At 44.6% G+C, this 25428-nt stretch overlaps 1 protein-coding gene across 1 annotated transcript in view; it reads right to left on the bottom strand.

The window, feature by feature from the left end:
• The window catches only part of Stard9 (StAR related lipid transfer domain containing 9), an 83703-nt gene extending 58482 nt beyond the window's left edge, over positions 1-25221 (bottom strand). The window contains exons 1-3 of the mRNA XM_042687593.1: positions 25113-25221; positions 21096-21165; positions 17418-17534 (exon numbers count right to left, since the gene is read on the bottom strand). Coding sequence (XP_042543527.1) covers positions 17418-17534; positions 21096-21165; positions 25113-25159 — 234 coding nt within the window. The 5' untranslated portion in view covers positions 25160-25221. The remainder of the gene's footprint in view (positions 1-17417; positions 17535-21095; positions 21166-25112) is intronic.
• Positions 25222-25428: the final 207 nt, after the last annotated feature.

The following is a 25428-nucleotide window of genomic DNA, read 5'->3' as shown; positions in this document are numbered from 1 at the left end:
GTGAGACTCTTATCTCCAATAAACCACCAAAAAACTGGAAGTGGCACTGTGGCTCAAGTTGTAGAGTACTAGCCTTGAGCTGAAGAGCTCAGGGACAGCACCCAGGCCCAGAGTTCAAGCCCTATGACTGACCAAAACAAGTTTGCCTGGGCACTGGTGGCTCACACCTGTAATCCTAGATACTCAGGAGGCTAAGACCGAGGATCGAGGTTCAAAGCCAACCACAAGGCTGGGCACCGGTAGCTCACGTCTATAATCCTAACTACTCAGGAGGCTAGATCTGAGGATCACAGTTCAAAGCCAGCCTGGGCAGGAAACTCCATGAGACTCTTATTTCCAATTAACCACTAGAACACTGGAAGTGGCACTGTGGCTCAAGTGGTAGAGCTCTTGCCTTGAGCTGAAGAGCTAAGGGACAGTGCCCAGGCCCAGTCAAGCCCCATGACTGAAAAACAACAACCACCACCACCAATAAAAGCCTGCCCTGACAGGAAAGTCTGAGAGACTCTTATCTCGAATTAACCATCCAAAAACTGGAAGTGGCACTGTGGCTCAACTAGTAGAGCACTAACTTTGAGCAAAAAGCTTAGGGAGAATGCCCAGACCCTGAGTTTGAGTCCCATGACTGACAAAAAAAAAAAAAGGAGACAGTATGTCAAGGTCTTTATTCAGGAGAAGTCCTTTATTCTGTTATGTGGAACTTCTAAGAACAATGCTGTTTAACAGCTGAGGCAAGTCATTGGGTACCTTTCTCTTCCTAATAATTAGAGAGCAGATAAGGACAAAAGTGAGGAAGGAGTTTCTTTTTATTATTTGTTTTGTTCTTGGTGCTGTTATGGGGCTTGAACTCAGGGCCTGTGCACTTGTTCTTTAGCTTTTTTACTCAAGGCTGGCACTTGAGCCACACCTTCCCTTCCAGCATTTTGCTGGTCAATTGGATAAGCCTCTCAAGGACTTTTTTTTTTTTTTTGGGTCCGGTCTCGTGGGGCCTGAACTCTGGGCCTGGACGCTGTCCCTCAGCTCTTCAGCTCAAGGCTAGCACTCTACCACTTGAGCCACAGGGCCACTTCCGGGTTTTTTTCTTATGTGGTGCTGAGAAATCGAACCCAGGACCTTGAGCATGCAAGGCAAGTGCTCTACCACTGAGCCACCTTCCCAGCCCTCAAGGACTTTTGTTTAAAGGCTGGCTTCAAACCTCAATCCTCAGGTCTAAGCATCCTGAGTAGCTAGTGTTACAGGTACGAGCCACCAGTGTCTAGCAGCAAATGTTTTCTATCAGAGATCATGTAGCAAAATTTTTACATAATTTTAGTGGGTTTCAGCATGACATTTTCACATATATATAATGTACTTCGATGACTTTCACGTTCTCTTGTCTTCTCCCTTCTCTTCAAAAATAGTCTTTCTACATTCATGTCACTATTTTTTTTTTTTTTTGCCGGTCATGGGGCCTGAACTCTGGGTCTGGGCGCTGTCCCTCAGTTCTTCAGCTCAAGGCTAGCGCTCTACCACTGGAGCCACAGCGCCACTTCCGGCTTTTTCTGTTTATGTAGTACTGAGGAATTGAACCCAGGGCCTCATGCTTGCAAGGCAAGCACTCTACCGCTGAGCTACCTTCCAAGCCCTCATGTCACTTTTTTTAACATTTAGAGTCTACATGCAAGAAAACACATGCGAGACTTGTCTTCCTTAGTCTGTTTTGTTTTTCATTTAACGTGATTATCTTGAGTTTCATCTATCTTCTTGCAAAATACCTAATTTTGTTCTTTTATAACTGAATAAAACTTCACTGTACATATGTACAATATTCATTCATTCTTTATTCATCTATTGTGGGCACTGAGGCTGATTCCATAACCTGGCTCTTTTGAACAGTGCCACAGGAAACATGAGTGTGCATGTCAGTCCTGTGAGCCTTATGAGCTTTGAAATAACTACTTAATTCTGCCTCTGTGCAAATATATAAAAGCATCTATAAATATAAACAAATGAGCATGAAAGTATACTTTAAAAAAAACTATTTCCTAAAACAATTGGCAGGCAGATTTGGCCAATAGGCTATCATTTGTCAACCACAGCTAAGAAACAACTGTCCTTTTTAGGGCCAACTGCTTAAAAAACGTAAGTGGATTTGGATTTGTGAGTTCCAAGAGGAAAGAGGTTTAAAGGAACACTAAAGAGAGCTCTAAATACATAAATGGCCTTTTGGTCCTTACAAATGAATTAAAATAGTTTATCATTAAAAGTATACGTTATAGATCATCTGGCTAGGGGGCATGGCTCAAGTGGCAGAGCTCACATTTAGCAAACACAAGACCAAATACATAACCTCAAAGAAAATAAATTTAGGGCTGGAAGGTGGCTCAGTGGTAGAGTGCTTCCCTTGCATGCATGAGACCCTGAGTTCAATTCCTCAGCACCATATAAGCAGAAAAAAGCCTGAAGTGGCGCTGTGGCTCAAGTGGTAGATGCTAGCCTTGAGCTGAATTGCTGAGGGGCAGTGCCCAGGCCCAGGGTTCAGCCCCCATGACCAACAACAACAACAACAACAACAAAGAGCCAGGCGCCAGTGGCTCACGCCTATAATCCTAACTACTTAGGAGGCTGAGATCTGAGGATCATGGTTCAAAGCCAGCCCAGGCAGGAAAGTGCGTGAAACTCTTATCTCCAATAAACCACTCCGAAACGGGAAGTGGTGCTGTGGCTCAAGCGGTAGAGCCCTCGCCTTTTGCTGAAGAGCTGAGGGACAGTGCCCAAGCCCAGAGTTCAAGCCCCACAACGGACCAAAAAAAAAGAAAAGAAAAAAGAAACGAAATTTAGGTTAATAAAGAATACTCAATGTTTTTTAGTACATTTGCAGACAATGGCCAACTATCACCACAGTCAATTTTAGAACATTTTTGTCACCCCACAAAACTCCATATTCCTCACTTTTTTCTCCCACCTTTCTCCTGTAACTGTTAGTTTATAAAATCCTAACTCCATAATCTTCCTCCTTATTGGTTTTCCTATATGTATACACCTTCTGTTCCTATGAAAGCCAATCAAGCTTGGAGTTCCTCCAAAAGCACTCTCATGGCTGCCCAGGAAGTCTGCTGGTTGTTTTGTCTGGATACAAATGAGCTGCAATGCAATCTTATACATACCTATTAAATAAGGCATGTATTCAACATGAGCAGTACCAAGACTGAGAAGGGAGAAGTAAACAGCCAACATAATACCTCACTGATTTACTCTATTTTAAAGATGTCCTGCATGGGGCTGGGAAGGTGGCTCAGTGGTAAAGCGCTTGCCTTGCATGCCTGAGGCCCTGGGTTCGATTCCTCAGCACCACATAAGCAAAAAGAAAAAAGCCAGAAGTGGCTCTGTGGCTCAAGTGGTAGAGTGCTAGCCTTGAGCTGAAGAGCTGAGGGACAGCGCCCAGGCCCAGAGTTCAGGCCCCGCGACCGGACCCAAAAAAAACAGAAAACAAACAAAAAATAAAGATGTCCTGCATGATATTGATATATATACATATATATATACACACACATATATATATATGCAATGTGTATATATATATTCATTAGTGAAATATACTTCTTAACTTTTGGTATATCTTTTTTTTTTAATTTTTTTATTTTATTTTATTTTTTTATTTTAGGTATTTTTTTTAAATGCTAATAGAACATATTTACTTTTATTTTATTTTTCTTTTTGCTTATGTGGTGCTGAGGAATCAAACCCAGGGCCTCATGCATGCAAGGCAAGCGCTCTACCACTGAGCTACCTTCCCAGCCCCACTTTTGGTATATCTTATAACGTAAGGGCAAATTAAAAGGCTGGATGTGAAGATATTAATGTAAACTAAATAATAATAATAATAAACAGGAAAGTAGAATAAAAAACAAAAAACAGAAAGTAGAGTAGTCTCTTGGGGGTTAGGTGTCAGGAGAAGGTTGTTCAGACTCCACCTACAGGCCTTAGATTCAGAAAAAGAAGGGAAGCCTAGCTGGGTGCCAGTGGCTCACGCCTGTAATCCTAGCTACTCAAGAGGCTGAGATCTGAGGATCACAATTCAAAGCCAGCCTGGGCAGGAAAGACTGTGAGACTCCTATCTCCAATAAACCACCAAAACACCGGAAGTGGTAGCTTAAGTGGTAGAGCGCTCACCTTGAGCTGAAGAGCTGAGGGACAGCGCCCAGGCCCAGAGTTCAAGCCACATGACCGACAAAAAAGAAAAAAAAAAGAAGGGAAGCTTGAAAAGAAAGGCTGGCAAAGGATTCAGAGAAGAAAGGTGAGGAAGAAGCATTACTCATGTCCACAGAGGAGTAATCTGCTCATGGTCACACAGCGTTAGTGGTAACTTGAGTCTAAACTTTCTACTTCTGCTTTAGGCACTTTTAGGAGACAATCTTGATTTCTCTTGGGTCCACTTTGTACAGGGTCCCCACTACTGGCATTTCAGCTCCTGTCACTTGGCACAATCTAATTTTATATATTTGAGTAATCCCTGTAAGCACATTCTATCACCTGATGTACTGCAGCATTTGCTGGAGTCTGAAAAAAGACAGCGACCGCCTCCATTTCTGTAAAACCCTCCGCTGGGTCTATTAGGAAGCAGGTGGCTGAGCCACTCTGAGATGAAAAGAGCCATCCCATGAGAGCTCAGCTCTCTAACCTTTCAGCACATTCACTGCAGGAAAAAAAATCTCAGAGAAAAGCGGTAAAGTGTAGCGTAACACGGTAAGGGCAGCCTCCCGCCATGCGAGATGTAGGCTGCTTGTATGCCCAGCGTATGGAAATTCACTGTGCTGCATGGGTAAGTGTAGTATGTGAGGTTTTTTTTTTTCTGTTCATTCCATTTCAACAAAGTTTTTTATTTTTTTTTATTTTTTTTGGGTCCGGTCGTGGGGCCTGAACTCGGGGCCTGGGCGCTGTCCCTCAGCTCTTCAGCTTAAGGCTAGCGCACTACCGCTTGAGCCACAGCGCCACTTCTGGCTTTTTTCTTTTTGCTTATGTGGTGCTGAGGAATCGAACCCAGGGCCTCGAGCATGCAAGGCAAGCACTCTACCACTGAGCCACCTTCCCAGCCCTCAACAAAGTTTTTTAAACAGTGCAGGTTTTTTTTTTTTCTTTTTGGTCATTTGTAGGGCTTGAACTCAGGGCCTGGGTATGTCCCTGAGTCTCTTTGTGCTCAAGGCTAGTGCTCTACCACTTTGAGCCACAGTACCACTTCCTGTTTTGCTTTGTCTGCCAGTCCTGGGTCTTGAACTCATGGCCTAGGTGTTGTCCCTGAGCTTCTTTTGCTCACGGTGAGCACTCTACCACTTGAGCCACGGCACCACTTCTGGGTTTTTGGAGTATTTTATTGGAGATGAGTCTCACTGACTTTCCTGCCTGGGCTGGCTTCCAACTGCAATCCTCAGATATCATCCTCCAGAGTAGCTAGGATTATAGGTGTAAACCACAGGCACCCAGTTACACTTCCTATTTTTGAGTTGTTAATTGGAGTTAATAAGATCTCATGGACTTTCCTGCCCAGGCTGGCTTTGAACTGTGATCCTCAGATCTCAGCCTCCTGAGTAATGAGGATTTACAGGCTAGAGCCACTGGTGCCTGGCTTTATTTGTATTTTTGCTTATGAAAAAGACTGCAATGCCAGTGCCAGTGCCAGTGGTTCACACCTGTAATCCTAGCTACTCAGGGGGCTGAGATCTGAGGATTGCAGTTCAAAGCCAGCTTGGGCAGGAAAGTCCAAGAGACTCTTATCTATAATTAACCACGAGAAAACCAGAAGTGGTGCTGTGGCTCAAGTGGTAGAGCACTTGCCTTGAGCTAAAGAGTCGAGGGACAGCACCTAGGCTCAGAGTTCAAGCCCCTCGACCTGCAAATAAATAAATGAATACACTCATGTTCACTAAAGGTTCATTTGATCACATAGTGTCATCTACAGCAGTGTCATCAACAGAGCCATATGAGAGTTATGAGCAAAAAAACAGGCTACAGAAAGACGTGGGTCAGGCCCTGAGGGTTTCCACGGCCTTCCTCAACACAGGACTTATTTAGGCAGAATGACATCACAGCAAGGAAGAAAGGGAAAAAAAAAGCGTTTCTTCTCTAGCGCTTCGCCTCTTCTTTGTTCCACCACGGGTTTTTGCACACTATCCCTTTTCCACCACCCACTCCTCTTAGCAGAACATGGAAGGGAACAGCAATACCAGGAGTCAGATCCTGGGCTTAGCAATGCCTTCGGCTGACTATCATGTGCACACTGTGCCGCCCCTGGGGAACTGCGGCACACAGCGACCCTCAGCGCAGGCACCCACGCACATTCCACAGCGCTGGCTGAGGAAAGGAATATAAGCTATGTGCCTGATCCAGAATACTCACACTAAATATGCTAAATCAAATTATGACCATTCTCTAGGTTTCCCAAAATATTGCCTGCATTAATTTCTACACATTTGATCTTCAGGATGCACACACCAGTTTTCCTTTTTTTTTTTTTTTTTGCCGGGCCTAGGCCTGGGCTTGGAACTCAGGGCCTGGGCCTTTTTGCTCAAGCATATCATCCTACCATTGAGCCATAACTCCATTTCTGGCTTTAAACTAGAGAAAGTTTTTTTGTGTGTGGTTTTTTAAATTAGTGGTTAACTGGAGATAAAGAGTCTCATGAACTTTCCTGCCCAGGCTGGCTTCAAACCACAATCCTCAGATCTCAGTCTCCAGAGTAGCAAGGATTACAGGTGTGAGCCACCAGTGCCTGGCTATTTTCCTATTTCTTGTGCATTCATGAGAGCTCTGCACTGCCTTTTGTAATGGGTTTGGTCAGCCAGCGTTGAAAGGTAGTCATATAGGATTAAGCTGCTTCATTGTTGTTGTTGTTTTTAATTATAATTTATGCTTCATTGTTTGAGTTGGGAATACTTTTATATGAGAACAAACGTAGAGGATGGTGTTTGTTTTTAACACTCACATGTGGAAAATGCTGCTAGGAACATATTTCCTGTTTTTAATATAGTTTAGTCTGAATGGGTCTCTGGAGACAAATATCAATGCTGGAGGAGCAAGTGAGCTGAGCCCCGAATACTTCTGGTTTCATAGCTGGGTTAATTAGCAGGGCAAGCTGAACCCAGTATGATTCTCAGCAACCCAAGGTATAGTTGAAGAGATTAGTTTTGTGTCTGATCTGAACAGCATCTGCTTCATGCATCTCACTGGCAGGCAGGAAACCTTCCTCCTCACGTTGCTTCCTCTGATCTTGAGGCTGCTGGCTGCATGTTAGTCACCAGATTTCCAAGTACCCTACTCTGGTGCCACTTGTTCCACTCCAGCCCTCAGACTTCAACCAAACAAAGCCTCGCTCCACTGTAGCCTATCCATGTTTTTGATCATTTACCATAGAGTACAAATGACAGAAACCAAGACCTGAGAGGAGAGGAGGAGAAGCAGAAAGAATAAGAAGAGGAAGAAGAGAAAGAGGAAGAAGAGGAGGAGGAGAAGATGAGGAGGAATGGGAGAAGAGGAGGAAGGGGAAGAGGAAAAAGAAAAGAGGAAGTGGCAGGGTAAAAGAGGAGGAAGAGGAAAAAAGAAGAGGAGGGACAGAAGGAAGAGGAGGGGGAGAGAGAGGAAGAGGAGGAAAAGAGAGGAGGAAGAGGGGGAGGAAGAAGTGATGATGATGATGATGTTTTGTTGGTCAACTATACTGGCTCCCCAACGGAGGTCTACTGAAATAGTGCTGAGATGGTACTTGGCTCAAGCTAACTGTGCAAGTATGTCAGGGGAAATGCAGCACCTGGCAATGCAGACCGGGTGGCATCCTTGGGAGAGGTCTGCTGTTATCAGTCTGCTTGTGCACATACGTCGGGTGTGGTGAACATACAGACTTTATTTTTAAAGGGCCACTCTTCATTTTCTATCATCTTTTTTTTTTCTTTTTGCTTATGTGGTCCTGAGGAATCAAATCCAGGGCCTTAAGCATGCAAGGCAAGCGCTTTACCACTGAGCCACCTTCCCAGCCCCTTTCTATAATCTTTAGATGATTTTGTAAATTGATTTTTCCTAAATAAGTAATCATCATCCTTGTTTTTTATTTAGTTTAGGTATTTATTTTAAAATATTTTTTTTCCAGTCCTAGGGCTTGAACTCAAGGCCTGGGCACTGTCCCTCAGCCTCTTTGTTCTCAAAGCTAACTCTCTACCACTTGAGCCACAGTACCATTTCTGTATTTTTCTGAGTAGTTTACTAGAGATAAGAGTCTCATGAACTTTCCTGCTTGGGCTAACTTGAACTGTGATCCTCAGATCTCAGCCTCCTGAATAGCTAGGATTAGAGGTATGAATCACTAGTGCCTGGCATTTAAAAAAAAATTGTTGCTATTATAAAGGCAATGTACAGAGGGCTTACAGTTCCATAGGTCAGGTAAGGAGTGCATTCCTTTTTTATTCTTTCTCTCAGTCTCTCTCCTAGCCCATTTGTTGTTTTCAAGCAATTTCTTTTTTTTTTTTTTTTTTGTCGGTCGTGGGGCTTGAACTCTGGGCCTGGGCGCTGTCCCTCAGCTCTTCAGCTCAAGGCGAGCGCTCTACCACTTGAGCTACAGCGCCACTTCCGGTTTTCTGGTGGTTTATTGGAGATAGGAGTCTCACGGTCTCTCCTGCCCGGGCTGGCTTTGAACCACGATCCTCAGATCTCAGCCTCCTGAGTAGCTAGGATTACAGGCGTGAGCCACCAGCGCCCGGCTTCAAGCAATTTCTTGACAAACCTAAGTAAGTGGGGCATCAGGGGAGTATCAGGCAAATTCTCAGGGTTGCAGATGCAAGCAAGAGGCCTTCTAGGTAGCATGAAGGACAACTAGGTAGTCTGAAGAGATGCGTATTTATGCTTAGGTTGTTCTGGGTCTATAATGCTTATCAAGTCCTGAGCATGCCTATCCTGAAGATAACCTCTCTCCAGACTAGAGCACAACCAGTCCAGATAATACCAGGAATTGCTATTATACTTGGCCCAGAGAGGAAAAAATCCAAACAAGCTTTGGTACTGTAAAACAATTCTCTGGTTTCCACTGCACATTTTTATATAGGCATTTGGCACCAGCAACAAACACTAAGTGTCAAGGATTTTCATCCTTCAGATGTTTCTATGAGTCTGAAAGCTATTCTCATAAAATTCCAAGCTTATGGAGAGGGGGAAAATAAGTTAGATGAAGCCAAAAGAATGACCTTATTCCGCCAAAATCCAGCCCGTGGAGATGCTTATAGAGCTGAGCAGCTGTGCCGCTGGCATCACGAACAGACTACAATGAAACACTCACACTAGTCTTCCAACCCCCACTCAGGCCTACACAGTCCCATCCAATTATTGCACAATAAGGCTTTCTCTTAGAAACTTTTCTCCCTTCTACTTCTGTCCCCATCTTGGTTGGAGAGAAACAGCACAAGGGATGGAATGCACAGAGCTCTGCAAATATTCATGAGATGATCCTTCCACACACACATGCTCCCCGGCTCCCTAGCATACACTAGGGAAAGGGGATGCACAGAAAACTCACAGAAGACTGTGGTTCTCGAACTAAAGCACACCAGGAAGGCTGCCCAAAATGAGCAGAAAGATTTGAGAAGATTAGAAGAATCTCAGTGGTAGTATGTATGACTGGTGTGCAAGAGAAACCCTGAGTTTGATCCCAACCACATACACACACAACCCCCACCAAAAAAAAAAAAAAAAAAATCAAGGACGCAGAGCCTTATCTTATCTGTCATTCACCCAATTATTAATTAGTCCAACTTCCATCATTTAAAATGTGCAGCACAGGAAATAGAGAGACAGCTATGAAGCAGGACACAGGACTCCTTCCTTCACATTCTAAGTTCAGGAGATACAAGGGATGGGAGGGATATGAAGTGAGAGTTGTACTCTGTCTCAACTTAATCCTACTTAGCTTTGTTTGGAAGAGAACAAAAAGTGATTTGTTAGCCAACATAAAACTCAAAACCAGGGGCTGGGAAGGTGGCTAAGTGGTAGAGTGCTCGCCTTGCATGCTCGAGGCCCTGGGTTCGATTCCTCAGCACCATATAAGCAAAAAGAAAAAAGCCGGAAGTGGTGCTGTGGCTCAAGTGGTAGAGCGCTAGCCTTGAGCTGAAGAGCTGAGGGACAGCGCCCAGGCCCAGAGTTCAGGCCCCACGACCGGACCCAAAAAAAAAAAAAAAACCTCAAAACCAGGCTCAGGTGGCTCACATCTGTACTCCTAGCCACTTAGAAGGCTGAGATCTGAGCACTGAGGTTCAAAGTCAGCCAGGTAGACAAATCTGTGAGACTGCCAGGCACCAGTGGCTCATACCTGAAATCTTAGCTACTCAGGAGGCTGAGATCTGAGGATCACAGTTCAAAGCCAGCCTGGAAAGGAAAGTCTGTGAGACTCCTATTATATTGGTTATATGGGAAGCATAGGTGGGAAAATAGTGGTTTGATGCTAGCCCAGACAAAAAGTTGTCAAGACCCAATCTGTGGCTGGCCCATGCAAAAAGCACAGGACTCGGCCGGGTGCCGGTGGCTCACGCCTGTAATCCTAGCTACTCAGGAGGCTGAGATCTGAGGATCGAGGTTCAAAGCCAGCCCGGGCAGGAAAGTCCGTGACACTCTTATTTCCAATAAACCACTAGAAAGCCGGAAGTGGCGCTGTGGCTCAAGCGGTAGAGCGCTTACCTTGAGCTGAAGAGCGCATAGACAGTGCCCAGGCCCAGAGTTCAAGCCCCACGACCGACAAAAAAAAGAAAGAAAGCACAAGACTCAGGGAAGACAACACTTGGTCAGTGCTAGGAGGAGGGGAAAAAAGACCAGAAGTCTATCTAGAGTGGTAGAGTAGAACAGAATAGAGCTGGACATCGTCTCAAATGTCATGAAAAATCCAGCCCATAGGAGGCATCCCTTGTGCAGGACACAAAAACCTGGTCATGGTAACCCCATAGACAGGCAGGGGCAGCATCTGGAAGAAACCTCAAAGCAAGCCAAGTCTACCCTAGTCTCCAGAAGATGATACTGGGTGAAGAAAAGAAAGCAGTCAGAGTCCACACAGTGGAAAAGTGCTTGTAGAACTTGCAGGCATGTCCTCACCCAGACACAGGTGTGGAGGATGGTGATTACTTCCTGCAGAAACAGATGTGTTGGCACCAAAATATGCTACTGGAAAGTCAGCATGGCTATCCTACCCTGTCCTTGTGTCCAGAGAGAAGAATTCAGGCAAGATGTGAAGAGTTGTGAAAGTGATAGGCAGGTTAGAAAACAATCCTGAGGAGCTAAGATTACAGGTGTGTATTGAGTGGCTAGCTCAATATTCTAGAATTTTAAAGTTACTACATATTAGGATTCAAGCTGTTCTTCATGTCCTAATTACATACAATTCTCTGCAACTGAACTGAAATCTTCCTGGTGAGAACCGCTGGTTCTTGCGCTATTACTTGCAGCTCATCACATATTAGGAAGCAGTGTCGCCTGTCTTCTGGCTCTGGGCCAACAAATCTGCATTCAATAGCCACATGCCTAATGCACGTGAAGTTTACAGCTGTTTCCTCTGGGGTCCTGCAGCCCAGGTCTTTAATCTCTTTCAGCAGTGTGGTTTCCCTCTGAAGCCTCTCCAACTTCCTGACTAGGCGGTACTGAACTCCAGAAGTAGTGAAAATATTCAGAAAGGGTCTATAACTCTCTCCCAGTGCCCCTGGAGGGTGGGCAATGATGCAGTCTGTGTGTTGTTTGCTGTTTAGTATATTGTGAGCATATTGTGAAGAGCGAACAAATATAAAAACACATCAGCAAGCATAATTGTCATCATCATGATTACTTTTCATTTTGAATGCTGTGTTTGCAGAGAAAAATCTCACTTAAATGATTTTTTTGAAAAGGTTTTTGGTACTGTATTTTAGCCAAATAACAGATTATTTTCAAATAAAGATTCCTAGGAGAATAAGAGCAATTGCTTTCCACAAAGGGCTGAGTAGCTTTTTGTTCCTGGACCTGCTTTCTGTTGACTCAGTCGGGGTTTGTTTTGAACAGTCACTTACAGCTCTTGGTGGGCAAAACTGAGCTAATGTTCCTCATGGAAAGTTTTACAAATACAATCGCCCAAACACAATATGTTTGAGCAGAGGACTCTCCTGCCAGCAGATGTTTCTCACCCGTAGGAAGTTAGCTCAGTTTTCCAAATAGAGTATGCTGGTTCCCAAAGGAATCAATCCCAGATCCAAAAAAGAGATTTTTCAAATCTAGTTCAACTTTTAGGAAAATAAAAAGTATAGGCCTTGCTTCTCTTTTACACCAATAATGTGCATCACAGAAGGGACTCCAGTCACATTAAATAATTCATGTCTCCAAATACTAGGCCAGCATTTTACATCATTATTTCATTTCCTCCTCACAGTAACTCTTTGAGGTATATATGACTATCACTACAAATGCGAGGATGCAGCAGGCAGTGGAGACTCACGCTTGTAATCCTAGCTACTCAGGAGGGTGAGATCTGAGAATCACCGTTCAAAGCCAGCCCAGGCAAGAAAGTCCATGACACTCTTATCTCCAACCAGAAAACAGGAAGTAGTGCTATGGCTCCAAGTGGTAGAGTGCTAACCTTGAGTGGAAAAAGCTCAAGGACAATGCCCAGGCCCTGAGTTTAAGTCTCATGACTGACAAAAACAACAACTAGGATTCAAATAGGTTAAACAACTTGTCCAAAGGAGACCAGCTATCAAGTGGCTTGCCTGAATTCAAACCCAGTCTGATTTTAGAGGGAAAACAAATCGATCTTTATATAGATTCAAGCCAGATAAAATTAAGGCCAATGTTTAAGAAAAGTTTTGGCTGCAAATCCAAATACTAGAAATGAATGGGACACGTGACATTCAAGTCACGAAGTAATGGACATGACAGGCGTATGACCCCTAACACTTCCCACTCGTGATCTTACCCAGTAAGAAATAAATTCTGGGTTTATACACAGGGTCACCTGAATGCAAAGTTCGTGTTCTTCACTATGCCACTGTGCAAAAAGAAAGCAAAAAGGAGGACATGGGAAGGGAAGGGATGGGAAATTGAAGACCCAAGTATGAAGAGGCATCGGCCTCTTAGGGACTTGGTCTCACCACTGCAGTTTTGAAAAATCATTGCTGCTGGGCTACAGTGGCTCATGCCTGTAAATCCTAACTACTCAGGAGGCTGAGGTCTGAGGATCACAATTCAAAGCCAGCCCAGGCATGAAAGTCCATGAGACTCATATCTCCAATAAACCACCAGAAAACTGGAAGTGGCACTGTGGCTCAAGTGGTAAAGCGCTCATCTTGAGCTGAAGAGCTGAGGGACAGTGCCCAGTCCCAGAGTTCAAGCCCCATGATCATCAGTCAATCAATCAATCAATCAATGCTTCCAAAGCACTAGGATTCCATAGGTGCACAGATGCTTTAAATACATCTGAATCAAAGTCAGAAGATGTGATCCAACAATGGCAGAGATGTTATCTCCAACATGTCATGCTAAGTGGACTAACAGCACAGATTGCCTGAGTCCATTTACATGGAATTCTGGGTCAGACAAAACTATAGAATCAAGAAATAAATTAGGAACTATCAGCAGTTAGGGTGGAAAAAAAAAGACTAAAAACAACCAAAAAGGCATGAAGGAACTTTGGGGATGACAGTCTTTTATTTATTTATTTTTACTTTTTGTCGGTTGTGAGGCTTGAACTCTGGGCCTGGACACTGTCCCTCAGCTCTTCAGCCCAAGGCGAGCGCTCTACCACTTGAGCTACCGCGTCACTTCCAGTTTTCTAGTGCTTTATGGGAGATAGGAGTCTCATGGTCTTTCCTGCCTGGGCTGGCTTTGAACCGTGATCTCAGATCTCAGCCTCCTGAGTTGCTAGGATTACAGGTGTGAGCCACCGGCGCCCAGCTGACAGTCTTTTTTTTTTTTTTTTGTCGGTCTTGGAGCTTGAACTCTGGGCTTGGGTGCTGTCCCTGTGCTTTTCAGCTCAAGGCGAGCGCTCTACCGCTTGAGCCATAGCGCCACTTCCTGACAGTCTTTTATATAGTGAGTGTAGTGTCAGTTAGATGCTAGAATGCATTTGTCAAACTCAGAGAATCATATACTGTAGACATACCCAAAAAGGCATATATCTAAAATATGCTTCAGTGAGACTGACTTCCCTCATCAAATGTGATCACAAATTCTGTAGAGGGAACTGGTAAATTGCTCAAGCCAAATTAAGGATAAGCACAAGGCTCCAAGTTCAAACCCAACAGTGCCAAAAATAACAAGAACAAAATCCTATTGAATGAACTAGATAACATCTAAATTTTCCCTTTCCAAAGTCCTATGATTGTATGACATTTTGCCTTTCCTACCCTTGTCAGCCTCTGAGCCAAAATGATTAGGGTTAAGGCCCAGCTCTGATTTCTGTCATAAAGAACAAGTCCTCCCTGAATTGATTATGTGGCTGTAAGTTCTGCCACCATTCTGGACGTTCTGATGCTACTGGAGCCTTTACAGAGATTCCCTTCCCTTCCTTTTCTGTCCTATCCTGACTCCTCTTGGTACCAATGAGGGACTCAAACAACAAACAAGCCAGAATAAACCTCAGGAGACATTTGTTTTATCGTTCTCTGCACAGGCTTCCTGTCTAGATCCCATCTGATCTTTCCATCGACTTTCAAATCAGACAACAGAAGATCATATTTATGAATTCCCTTCTACAGCTTTTTTTAGCTTCCACTAGATTACCTATATAATTAAGCTACATAAATATAAAAAGTGAGCCTCACACAACACTTATATCCGAACTCTTTGATGTTAGTATAAGTAGTTTTGTTTTAACAGTATATAAACCCATTCCAAGATTACTGTTGTAACCAAATATTATATAAAATAGCCAATACTTGTTATATATGTTCATTACAACCATATGTTTGCTATGGTTATCTTAATACAGCAATCAGAATACTCGTTCTTTCTGTGACAAGAAAGTCCACTGTCTTCTATGCCATACTGTCACAACAGTGGACTACAGTAGAAGTTCATCTTCTCTTAACAAGAGTCAGTTTCTTTTACTGCCTCTTAGAAGATCTCAATGGAAGTTACAAACACTAATAACTAAAGACCTTATAATCAAGTGGTAGGAGAAAAATCATGAACCAAACAGGTGCCAGTGGCTCAGGCCTGTAATCCTAGCTATTCCAGAGCCTGACATCTAAGAATTGAGGTTTAAACACACAGCCTGGGCAAGAAAGTCTGTGAGACTCTTATCTCCAATTAACCAGCAAGAAACCAGAAGTGGAGCTATGGCTCAAGTAGTAGAGTACTAGGCTTAAGCACAAAAGCTCAGGGACAGTGCCCAGGCCCTGAGTTCCCTGCCAGGGAACTTGCATGCACACATATGCATGCATGCACATATGGACACATATATACATACAGGCATACACACACAAATAAATAAATAATCAAGGACTATAGCTAGTCATTAGTGGCTCACACCTACAACCCTAGCTTCTCAAGAAGTTAGGAGCTAGAGTATCACTATTTGAAGCCAGCTCAGGCAGAAAAGTCTATGAGACTCCATTTCCAAAATAACCACAAAAAGCCAGATGGGAGGTGGGGCTCAAGTGGTAGAGCTGAGTTAGTGTGAAACAGTCTGCATGGACAAAAATCAATACTATCTTCAGAATAACTCCACTTGGTTTTTTTTAAAAAAAAAAAGTTTCACAAAGGACTAAAACAAAAATAAAACCTTGTATTTTTATTGAAAGTTATACACATTTTTACAAGCAATGGTTTCCAGAACTCCCCCAAAATATTTCTATTTCCAACAGTATTTCCTAAGGGCATATTCCTATGCCATTCTTTCATATGTAAGTATAATAATACTGAACCATCTGAAAGGCCGAACAAATGTGTGTTTTTATTTGGGGGCACAATCTTGCTAAGCTGTCAGGCTGACCTTGAGCTTGCAATTCTCTTGAGTAACTGGAATTTTAGACGGTGGTACATGCTCAGCTTATAATTTTTTCTTTGTCAGTTGTGGGGCTTGAACTCAGAGCCTGGGCATTGTCCCTGAGTCTCTTTGTACTCAAGACTAGTGCTCTACTACTTGAGCCACAGTGCCACTTCTGGTTTTTGAGTGGTTAATTGGAGATAAGAGACTCACATAGACTTTTCTGCCCAGCCTGGCTTCAAACTTCGATCTGCAAATGTCAGCCTCCTGAGTAGTTAGGATTACAGGCATGAGCCACCAGTATCTGGCTTCAGCTTATAATTTTTTACACTAATTTTAGGGATGAGGGCTATCACCTTGTGGTCACAGAATTGCCTGAGCAAGGCTCTTTGGCCCTCACATGGCCTTCTACAGTGTTCAAGCCAAGACAATGCTGCTGCTTCCCAGAAACAAAGATGTCCTATAGACCCACTGGCCAGACCTCCAGCTGTCTTGGAAACTTAAGACCTAAGAACTATAAAATACAGGAAAGGTAACCAACAAATCCTTGGCTGGTCCACTCAGTCCTTAGCACATCAACAGAATTGGTCTCCAGCATACCATGCAGATGAGCTACCTAGTTGTCAGGTACTAGAACAAGCAAAAGGCTCAAAGAAAATACCAGCTTTTAGGATTCTTGGACCCTTCTTCTGCTCACAATTCAAGATCATATTGAAGTGACTTATTACAGGAGGACTGCTAACTCAAACCCACAGAATCCAGCTGAGGCTCGAGCCTAAATGGACACCAGCCAAGTGCCATGCCTGACCAATCACTCACTTCCTACCACCTTCGCTTTCAGGAATGGATGCTTCTCCTTACCATTATTAAGATTAAAACAAGCCAGGCGCTGGTGACTCATGCCTGTAATCCTAGCTACTCAGGAGGCTGAGATCTGAGGAACACAGTTCAAAGCCAGCCCAGACAGGAAAGTCCATAAGACTCTTATCTCTAATAAACCACTCAGAAAACCGGAAGTGGTGCTGTAGCTCAAGTGATAGAGCGCTAGCCTTGAGCTGAAGAGCTAAGGGTCAGCGCCCAGACCTAGAGTTCAAGCCCCATGACTGACCAAAAAAAATAATAAAATCAATACTTTCTGAACAATATACCATAAGAAACATCCAGAGCCAAGAATCCATACTAATTCTCCAATAACCATTCAGTTATGAGGGTATAAGGAAATATACAATGAGATCAATACATTTGAAATAACTTTTTTTTGGTAATACTGCCAGAGAAACATTATATGAAAAGGCCAATGGTTTTCTGATGTATTGGAGGTTTTTTTTCTTCTGGAAACCCATCATGTTTGTATTAAAATTTTCTTAAAACTTAAAATACCAATTGGAGTACATCCAATCTTTGCCACTCTACCTTGCAAATTATCTATAAAACACTGAAGAGAGTAGAGAAAAATGAAGAATGACATTACCACATCCTGAGATGCATACTGAGGGTCCTCTGGGCTCACTGACCAGAAGCAGTAGTCAAAGCCAAATGCTACAACCTTCTCCCTGGAATCTCCAAAGCCATCTGGTCGACTGTCCACCTAAAATCAAAAATGGAATCAGTGTATTTTCTCAGCCATATTACATACTGCCCAGTGTCACTTAACTGCTCTCTACTGTAATTAGAAAGACCTGGAATTGTTTATCATATCTATCTACAAAAATGTAATCTTTATCTCTACTTCAATATAAATAAAGCCCAAAGAATTAAGTACATTTATCATTCTGTCATGTATCTGTCTACAGAGGTACCAGCCATGAGATGTAGGACATCTCAGGAGAGAAAGTTTCTCCCTCTCTCAGCATCTTCTACATCATCATCATTTCCCTGCTAAGTAATTCTATAGAGGATTCTGAACATGTACATGTATTTCAGCCCCTGGTCCCAAAAGGCTCCATCAATCTGGAACCTTCACTGAGGTCCCTGGAGTACCAATCACCAGTGAATTTAGAAATCATGTGGAGAGAAGGGCCAATCCAACTGCCCAAGGTAGATAAGGGCAGAGTAATTACTAAAAAATGTTATACTATATGGGCTGGGAAGGTGGCTCAGTGGTAGAGTGCTTGCCTCACATGCATGAGGCCCTAGGTTTGAGTCTTCAGCATCACATAAACAGAAAAAGCCAGAAGTGGCACTGTGGCTCTCGTGGTATGGTACTAGCCTTGTACTGAAGAGCTGAGGGACAGTGCCCAGGCCCAGAGTTCAGGCCCCATGACCGACAAAATATAAATAAATAAAAATTATACTATAGATAGGAAAAGCAACACTTGGCACAAGCTGTCAAAAACTACAGAAGACAAATGCAGTAATGGTACTCACTGGACCATATGTTGAAAATGAACTATATAACTTGTGAGTGAGAATAAGAGGCAAAAACTGGGAGAGTGACTGGGCGCCGGTGCCTCACGCCTATAATCCTAGATACTCAGGAGGCTGAGATCTGAGGATAACAGTTCAAAGTCAGTCAGGGCAGGAAAGACTGTGAGACTCTTAACTCCAATAAACCACTAGAAAACCAGAAGTGGTGCTGTGGCTCAAGCGGTAGAGTGCTCGCCTTGAGCTGAAGAGCACAGGGACAGCACCCAAGCCCAGAATTCAAGCCCCATGACCAACCCAAAAAAAACCAACTGGGAGAACGCCAGGGAAAGGGTGACATTGTCCAAAAAGAAATGTACTCTTTACCTGACTTATGCAACTGTAAACCCTCTGCACATCACTTTTATAATAACAATAAAAATATTTTTTTAGGGGTTGGGAAGGTGGTTCAGTAAGAGAGTGCTTCCCTTATATTCATGAGGCCCTAGGTTTGATTCATCAGCACCACATAAACAGAAAAAGCCAGAAGTGATGCTGTGCTTAAGTGGCAGAGCACTAGCCTTGAGCTGAAGAGCTCAGGGACAGCACCCAGGCCCAGAGGTCAAGCCCTATACTGACAAAAGTGGCTCATGCCCGTAATCCTAGCTACTCAGGAGGCTGAGATCTGAGGATAGAGGTTCAAAGCCAGCCTGGGCAGGAAAGTCCGTGAGACTCTTATTTCCAATAATCCACTAGAAAACCGGAAGTGGCGCTGTGGCTCAAGTGGTAGAGCGCTCGCCTTGAGCTGAACAGCGCAGGACAGTGCCCAGGCCCACAGTTAAAGCCCCACGACCAACCAAAAAATAAATAAAATGAAAAATAAAAATACTACAGTCGGGCACCGGTGGCTCATGTCTTAATCCTAGCTACTCAGGAGGCTGAGATCTGAGGATCACAGTTAAAGCCAGCCTGGGCAGGAACCTCCATGAGACTCTTATCTCCAATTCACCACCAGAAAACAGGAAATGACACTGTGGCTCAAGTGGTAGAGCACTAGCCTTGAGCTGAAAAGCAGAGGGACAGCACCCAGGCCCAGAGTTCAAGCACCATGACTGACACACACAAAAAAATGTTGGGTGTAGCGGTTCACACCTGTCATACCAGCTACGTGAAAAGTATAAAGAATCACAGTATAGGACTGGGAATGTGGCTTAGTAGTAGAGCACTTGCCTAACATGCACGAAGCTCTGGGTTTGATTCCTCAGCACCACATGAACAGAAAATGCAGAAGTGACACTGAGGCTCAAGTGGTGGAGTGCTATCCTTGAGCAAAAGACGCTCAGGGACAGGGCTGGGAAGGTGGCTCAGTGGTAGAGCGCTTGCCTTGCATGCCTGAGACCCTGGGTTCACTTCCTCAGCACCATATAAGCAGAAAAAAAAGCCAGAAGTGGTGCTGTGGCTCAAGTGGTAGAGCGCTAGCCTTGAGCTGAAGAGGTGAGGGACAGTGCCCAGGCCCAGAGTTCAGGCCCACGACCGGACCCCCCCCCCCAAAAAAAAAAAAGAAGCTCAGGGACAGCACCCAGACCCTGAGTTCAAGCATCAGGACTGGGGGGGAAAAAAAAGACTCACAGTGTAGGCTGTCTAGAGCCAATAATGAGACCTTATTTGAAAAACAAAAACATAAAGGACTATGTAGCTTAAGCAGTAGAGCATTTGCTTATTAACAAGTGCAAAGCCCTAAGTTCAAACTCCAGTACCACTAAAAAGTAAAATAAAAAGAAACCCTGGGACTGGGAATATGGCTTAGTGGTAGAGTGCTTGCCTAGCATGCATGAAGCCCTGAGTTCAATTCCTCAGTACCATATAAACAGAAAAAGCTAGAAGTAGAACTGTGAGTCAAGTGGTAGAATACAAAAGTCCCTTGAGCAAAAGAAGCTCAGGAACAGTGTCCAGGCGCTGAGTTTAAGCCCCAGGACTGGCAAGAAAGCAGAAAGAAAGACAGAAAAAAAGACAGACAGGAAGGAAGGAAGGAATAAATCAATCCTGCCAGGCACTGGTGGCTCATGCCTATAATCTTAGCTACTCAGTAGGCTGAAATCTGAGAATCTCAGTTTGAAGCTAGCCAGGGCAGCAAAGTCCATGAGATTCTTATCTTCAATAAACTACTCAGAAAAAGGTGGAAGTGGTGTTGTGGTTCAAATGGTAGAGTGCTAGGCTCGAGCACAAAAAAAAGTGGTATCAATGGAGAGATGTGGAACAAAGTCTAATGTTGGTCAGGTAAATAGACACACAGCTTGCCTCCTAGATCACTGACAAGATTTAAACTAATTATGGTGCCCATAAGATCCTCAATGTTTCTTTTGTTTTTCTTTTTTTGAATAGGGGGCTTAAATTCAGAACCTGGGCACTGTCTCTGTGCTCTTTTGCTCAAGGCTAGCACTCTACCACTTAAGCCATAGTGCCACTTCCAGTTTCTTCTGTTTATGTGGTACTGAGGAATCGAACCCAGGGCTTTGTGCATGCTAAGCCACATTCCCAGCCCCTCCATGTTTATTGTCAAAGCAGCTACCAATCAGTTTCCAAAACAGCTGCATCCTATAGTCTGTGCATCCTATAGCCACATACTTTACACTAAGATCTTTCCTATTGTCTGGTTGCTGCTTTCAAACAAAAGAATTTATAATATGATTAGTCCAAGCTTTCCCACGATCTCTTTCTATGTCTTCCCCTCCCCCTGATATTAAGCAAGTTCACATACACAATTTCATCCTAGTGGGAAGCAAATGGAAAGCAATGTCAGCCTTACCTTTAAATTCCTAATTTTTGCCACTTTGTCATCAACTTCCACGACAATTCTTGCTCCTTCTTTGGTCTCCCTAGAAACAAGACAATAACACCTTCTTTTCAAAAAGTCATGAAGAGAAGCTAAGACTAGCACTGTAGGTGGCGGGGGCAAAACCTTGCCCTACTGTCGTTCCCCTAAATGGAATGTGTCTCTCCATAAACAACTGTAAACATCTATCAAAAACTCCCTTTAGCCAGGCACCAGTGACTCATGCCTGTAATCCTAGCTACGAAGGACGCTGAGATCTGAGGATCACAGGTCAAAGCCAGGCAGGGCAGGAAAATCCATGAGACTTTTTTTTTTTGGGGTTCGGTTGTGGGGCCTGAACTCTGAGCCTTGGCGCTGTCCCTCAGCTCTTCAGCTCAAGGCTAGCGCTCTACCACTTGAGCCACAGTGCCACTGTGGCTTTTTACTTTTTGCTTATGTAGTGCTGAGGAATCGAACCCAGGGCCTCATGCATGCAAGGCAAGCGCTCTACCACTGAGCCATCTTCCCAGGCCCTATGTTTCTGAATTCTATGAGCTTTGACAATACAACTATTTCTTCCACATTGGGTGATATTTCTTTACTTTTGCTTAGTGTAAGCTGTTCCCTCTCATTCCCTCCCTCTCATCATTGCCCTTGAGCTGCTTAGTTCATTTTCATCCATGTCCAGTGCAGCTGAAGGGCCCCTCTGTTACATATTTTCCCATTTCCCTCTGATTCTGTGCTCCTCCTAGCTTCCCTCAGATGTGCACATATATATATATATATATATATACATATATATATATATATATACACACACCATATATGAACCACTGGTTCTTATTTTGTAGAATTTCAGTAAGAACCAGATAGCCAAGTACAAAGCCAGAGAAATGAAAAGTCACTAAAAATCATATGGCAAGCACTTCATTAGACATTTAAAATGAGTCAGGTTCAGCTCTAAATATCCATAATATATTCTTCTTGTTGTTGTTGTTGGTTGTGGGGCTTGAACTCTGGGCCTGGGCGCTGTCCCTGCGCTCTTCAGTTCAAGGCGAGCACTCTCCCGCTTGAGCCACAGCGCCACTTCAGTTTTCTAGTGGTTTATTGGAAATAAGAGTCCACGGACTTTTCTGCCTAGGCTGGCTTTGAACCTGATCCTCAGATCTCAGATCTCAGCCTCCTGAGTAGCTAGGATTACAGGCGTAAATCACCGGCAACAGGCCATAATATATTCTTTTATTTATTCTTCATACAAACATTAAAATGGTTGTCCTTATTTTACAGGTTGGAAAAAACTACAGATCAAAAAAGCTATGTTGTGTAGAAAAGTAACTTTTGGGGGATTGCTCTACAACTTACAGAATTGGAAGAACAGATATATTCTCTCAGTGGTAAATGATTTTGGTTAGAGCAGGAACAGCATTTCCTAATGAAATAAAGAAGTGCTGCTTATGGGAGAAATAACTATGAGGCAGACAAAACAACATCAAAGCCATTTTCTTTTTAATTTTTTTTTTTTTGGTCCAATCATGGGGCATGAACTCTGGGCCTGGGCGCTGTCCCTTAGCTCTTCAGCTCAAGGCAAGCACTCTACCACTTGAGCCCACAGCTCCACTTCTGGCTTTTTCTGCTTATGTGGTGCTGAGGAATCAAACTCAGGGCCTCAAGCATGCAAGGCAAGCACTCTACCACTGAGCCACCTTCCCAGCCTGCCATTTTCTTTTTTATTCAGGATCAGTTTGAGGCCTGCTGAGCAAAGGAGCACTTTTGAGAAAGAGGCATAACTTTTCTATAATCTCAGGAAAGAGAAATGTGGAGTCTTGAATCAAACCTTGGCTCTACTTGCATTTAGACTTTAAGACCATTTTCTCAAATGAAAAAAAAAAAAACCCAAAGGTTTCTAAGATTTCTTCTCAATTTGTTCCCAAACAACATATTCAATAACTTTGTTAAATGAATCTGAACCAGTGACTTATTTGAATGTTGGAATAAGCCATATAGCATATTCCTGGGCATGCAGAAGAGACTCAGTGAAGGCACTGAAAGTTAACTCTCCCCAGGACTCTGTAGAAAGAGGGGAGTGTTCTGAACTCCTTAGCTGGAGTCATGTTGAGTTTTTCCCATATCAGTCCCAGAATCTGTATTGCCAAAATCTGCCCACTCCTGGAGATTCACCATCTTGTCATTCTACTACTTCACTGGTAGCTGGGCATACTGGTGGTCATACCTATAATCTTAGCTATTCAGGAGGCTAAAATCTGAGGATTGGCAGTTTGAAGCCAGCCCAGACAGGAATATCCACCTGAAACTCTTATCTCCAATTAACCACACACAAATACACAAAAAGCCAGAAGTGGAGCTGTGACTCAGTGGTAGAGCCCTAGCCTTGGGGAGCACAGCCCCCATACTTGCTCTTACATGCACACACACATTGACCCCCAAATTAAGTTTTGTGCTTTCTTTCATTTTTATTGGACGTTGTCCTCTACCATGACTGCAAATAATTATTCAAGTTCAACATCATTTCCTTAATTTAACCCATGCTGTTTTTGTTTTTGTTGACTGAACTCAGGGCCTGGGCGCTGTCCCTGAGCTTCTTTTTGCTCAAGGCTGGACGCTCTACCACTTGAGCCACAGTGCCACTTCTGGCTTTTTCTGCATATGTGTTACTGAGGAATTGAACCCAGGGCTTCATGCATGTTAGGCAAGCACTCTACCACTGAGCCATGTTCGCAGCACTCCATGCTGTTTTAAATTCCTAGTTCCCAAAGAATTAAGAGTGGTCAATATTATCATGAGAACCCTAAAAGAACAGTTTTGGAAAAATGAGATATGCCAGAAGACACCTCCAAGATAGCAGCTGCTTCTAGGAACCTGAGACTTCAGGCCTCAGTCACGGAATTCAGTTATACCCAAGTCAGATGTTCTAAGGCATTTGCCAATCAAAACATTAGTTCAATTGTCTGCTGCTTTCCTTCTTTAACTTTTTCCTATTTTCCATTGTTTCTCTTGCTTACCCTTTCCTCCAGTCTCACCATTACCCCCTTTTCAAAACCCAGTCACCTGTGTGAGGTCAATTAGTCTCCACCAGTACCAAATTTTGCTAATTAAGACAACACCTGTCTTGACCTCTGCCCAATTATCAAGCTATCTCATGTTTGGGGAGGAAAAAAAAATTCTCTAGTAATTCAAGCACAATGCCTCCTGGTCCTAAACCACTCTGCCAGCTTGAGTAAACCTTATAGTCACCTCCCTTCAAACCAACTTCTCTGTTCCCTAACAACTCAAAGCCTCTTCCAGTGTTCTTACTCCATAAAGGACTCTGAACTTTCTCCACCTGTCAGCAAACTCTGAAAGTTCTTTAGGAAACCTTTCAGAGACTAGCCCTTCTGCAAAGCCATCCTGGAGAGAAGGGAGAGAGGGAGAGAGATGGGGGGGGGAGAGAGGAGAGAGAGGGAGAGAGGGGGAGAGAGGGGGGAGAGGGGAGAGGGGGAGAGAGGGAGAGAGGGGGAGAGGGGAAGAGAGGGGGAGAGGGGGAATGGGGGGGAGGGGGAGTGCAACACGTGACGTGATCACCTAGGAGGAACTGAGGATGGGGAGGGAAGGTAGGAACTTCCTTCCCCCACTTCTCAGTTCCCTTCTTCCAGTCGTCCCTTGCCGCCGCTCTCTGGGCTTCACACGCCCGCCTTCGGGCCCCTCTTCGTGCGTGCGGGAACCCATGGCTCAGGCCTCGCGGCTGCTCAGAAGACGGACAGGAGACAGGAGGACGGCCCACGACTCCCCTCCGCCTCCGGGCCGCGCGGGCCCGACGCCAGGAAGGCGCACCCAGTGGGGTGGCCCTGCCCTGCAGCCGCCCTCGACGGCGCGACGCCCGCCCGCCCTTCGCGGCTTCCGGACCCCCGGTCACTCGGGTCGGACGTCGCTGCGGCGCCCTGAGGGCGACGCCGAGGCCGCGCTCTCCCCTCGGCCCACTCGACGCCTCAGGCGCCCCCTCCCGCCCACACTCACCTCGGGCTGAGAGGCCGGACCCTCACGGCCACCCGCACGTTCGCCATTCCTCGCTCGCAACCCAAGACCCGCGGGGTCCAGCGGAGGCATCCCTGGCCCCGACCCCGAAGCGCGGCCACACCCCCGGCCGTCCCAGCTCGCCTCCAGCGCCTCGCGGGACGGCCCCGCCAAGCGCGAGCTGCAACCCGAGGGGGCGGGGCTTGTCAGAGCCTAGACCAATCCTGAGCCCAGTAGGCGGGAGAACGCTTGGCTTTCCCGCCCCCGTTCCGCCCCACACGCCTCTTGGAGGAAATCCCCGCCCAAGCCTCAGCCCAAG

Source organism: Dipodomys spectabilis, unplaced genomic scaffold (genome assembly GCF_019054845.1).
Source record: "Dipodomys spectabilis isolate Male_0828 unplaced genomic scaffold, ASM1905484v1 ptg000108l, whole genome shotgun sequence".
In the NCBI taxonomy this organism is placed as follows: domain Eukaryota; kingdom Metazoa; phylum Chordata; class Mammalia; order Rodentia; family Heteromyidae; genus Dipodomys; species Dipodomys spectabilis.
The sequence above is the reverse complement of the archived record's forward strand: the minus strand, read 5'-3'. Positions and strand labels throughout refer to the sequence as shown.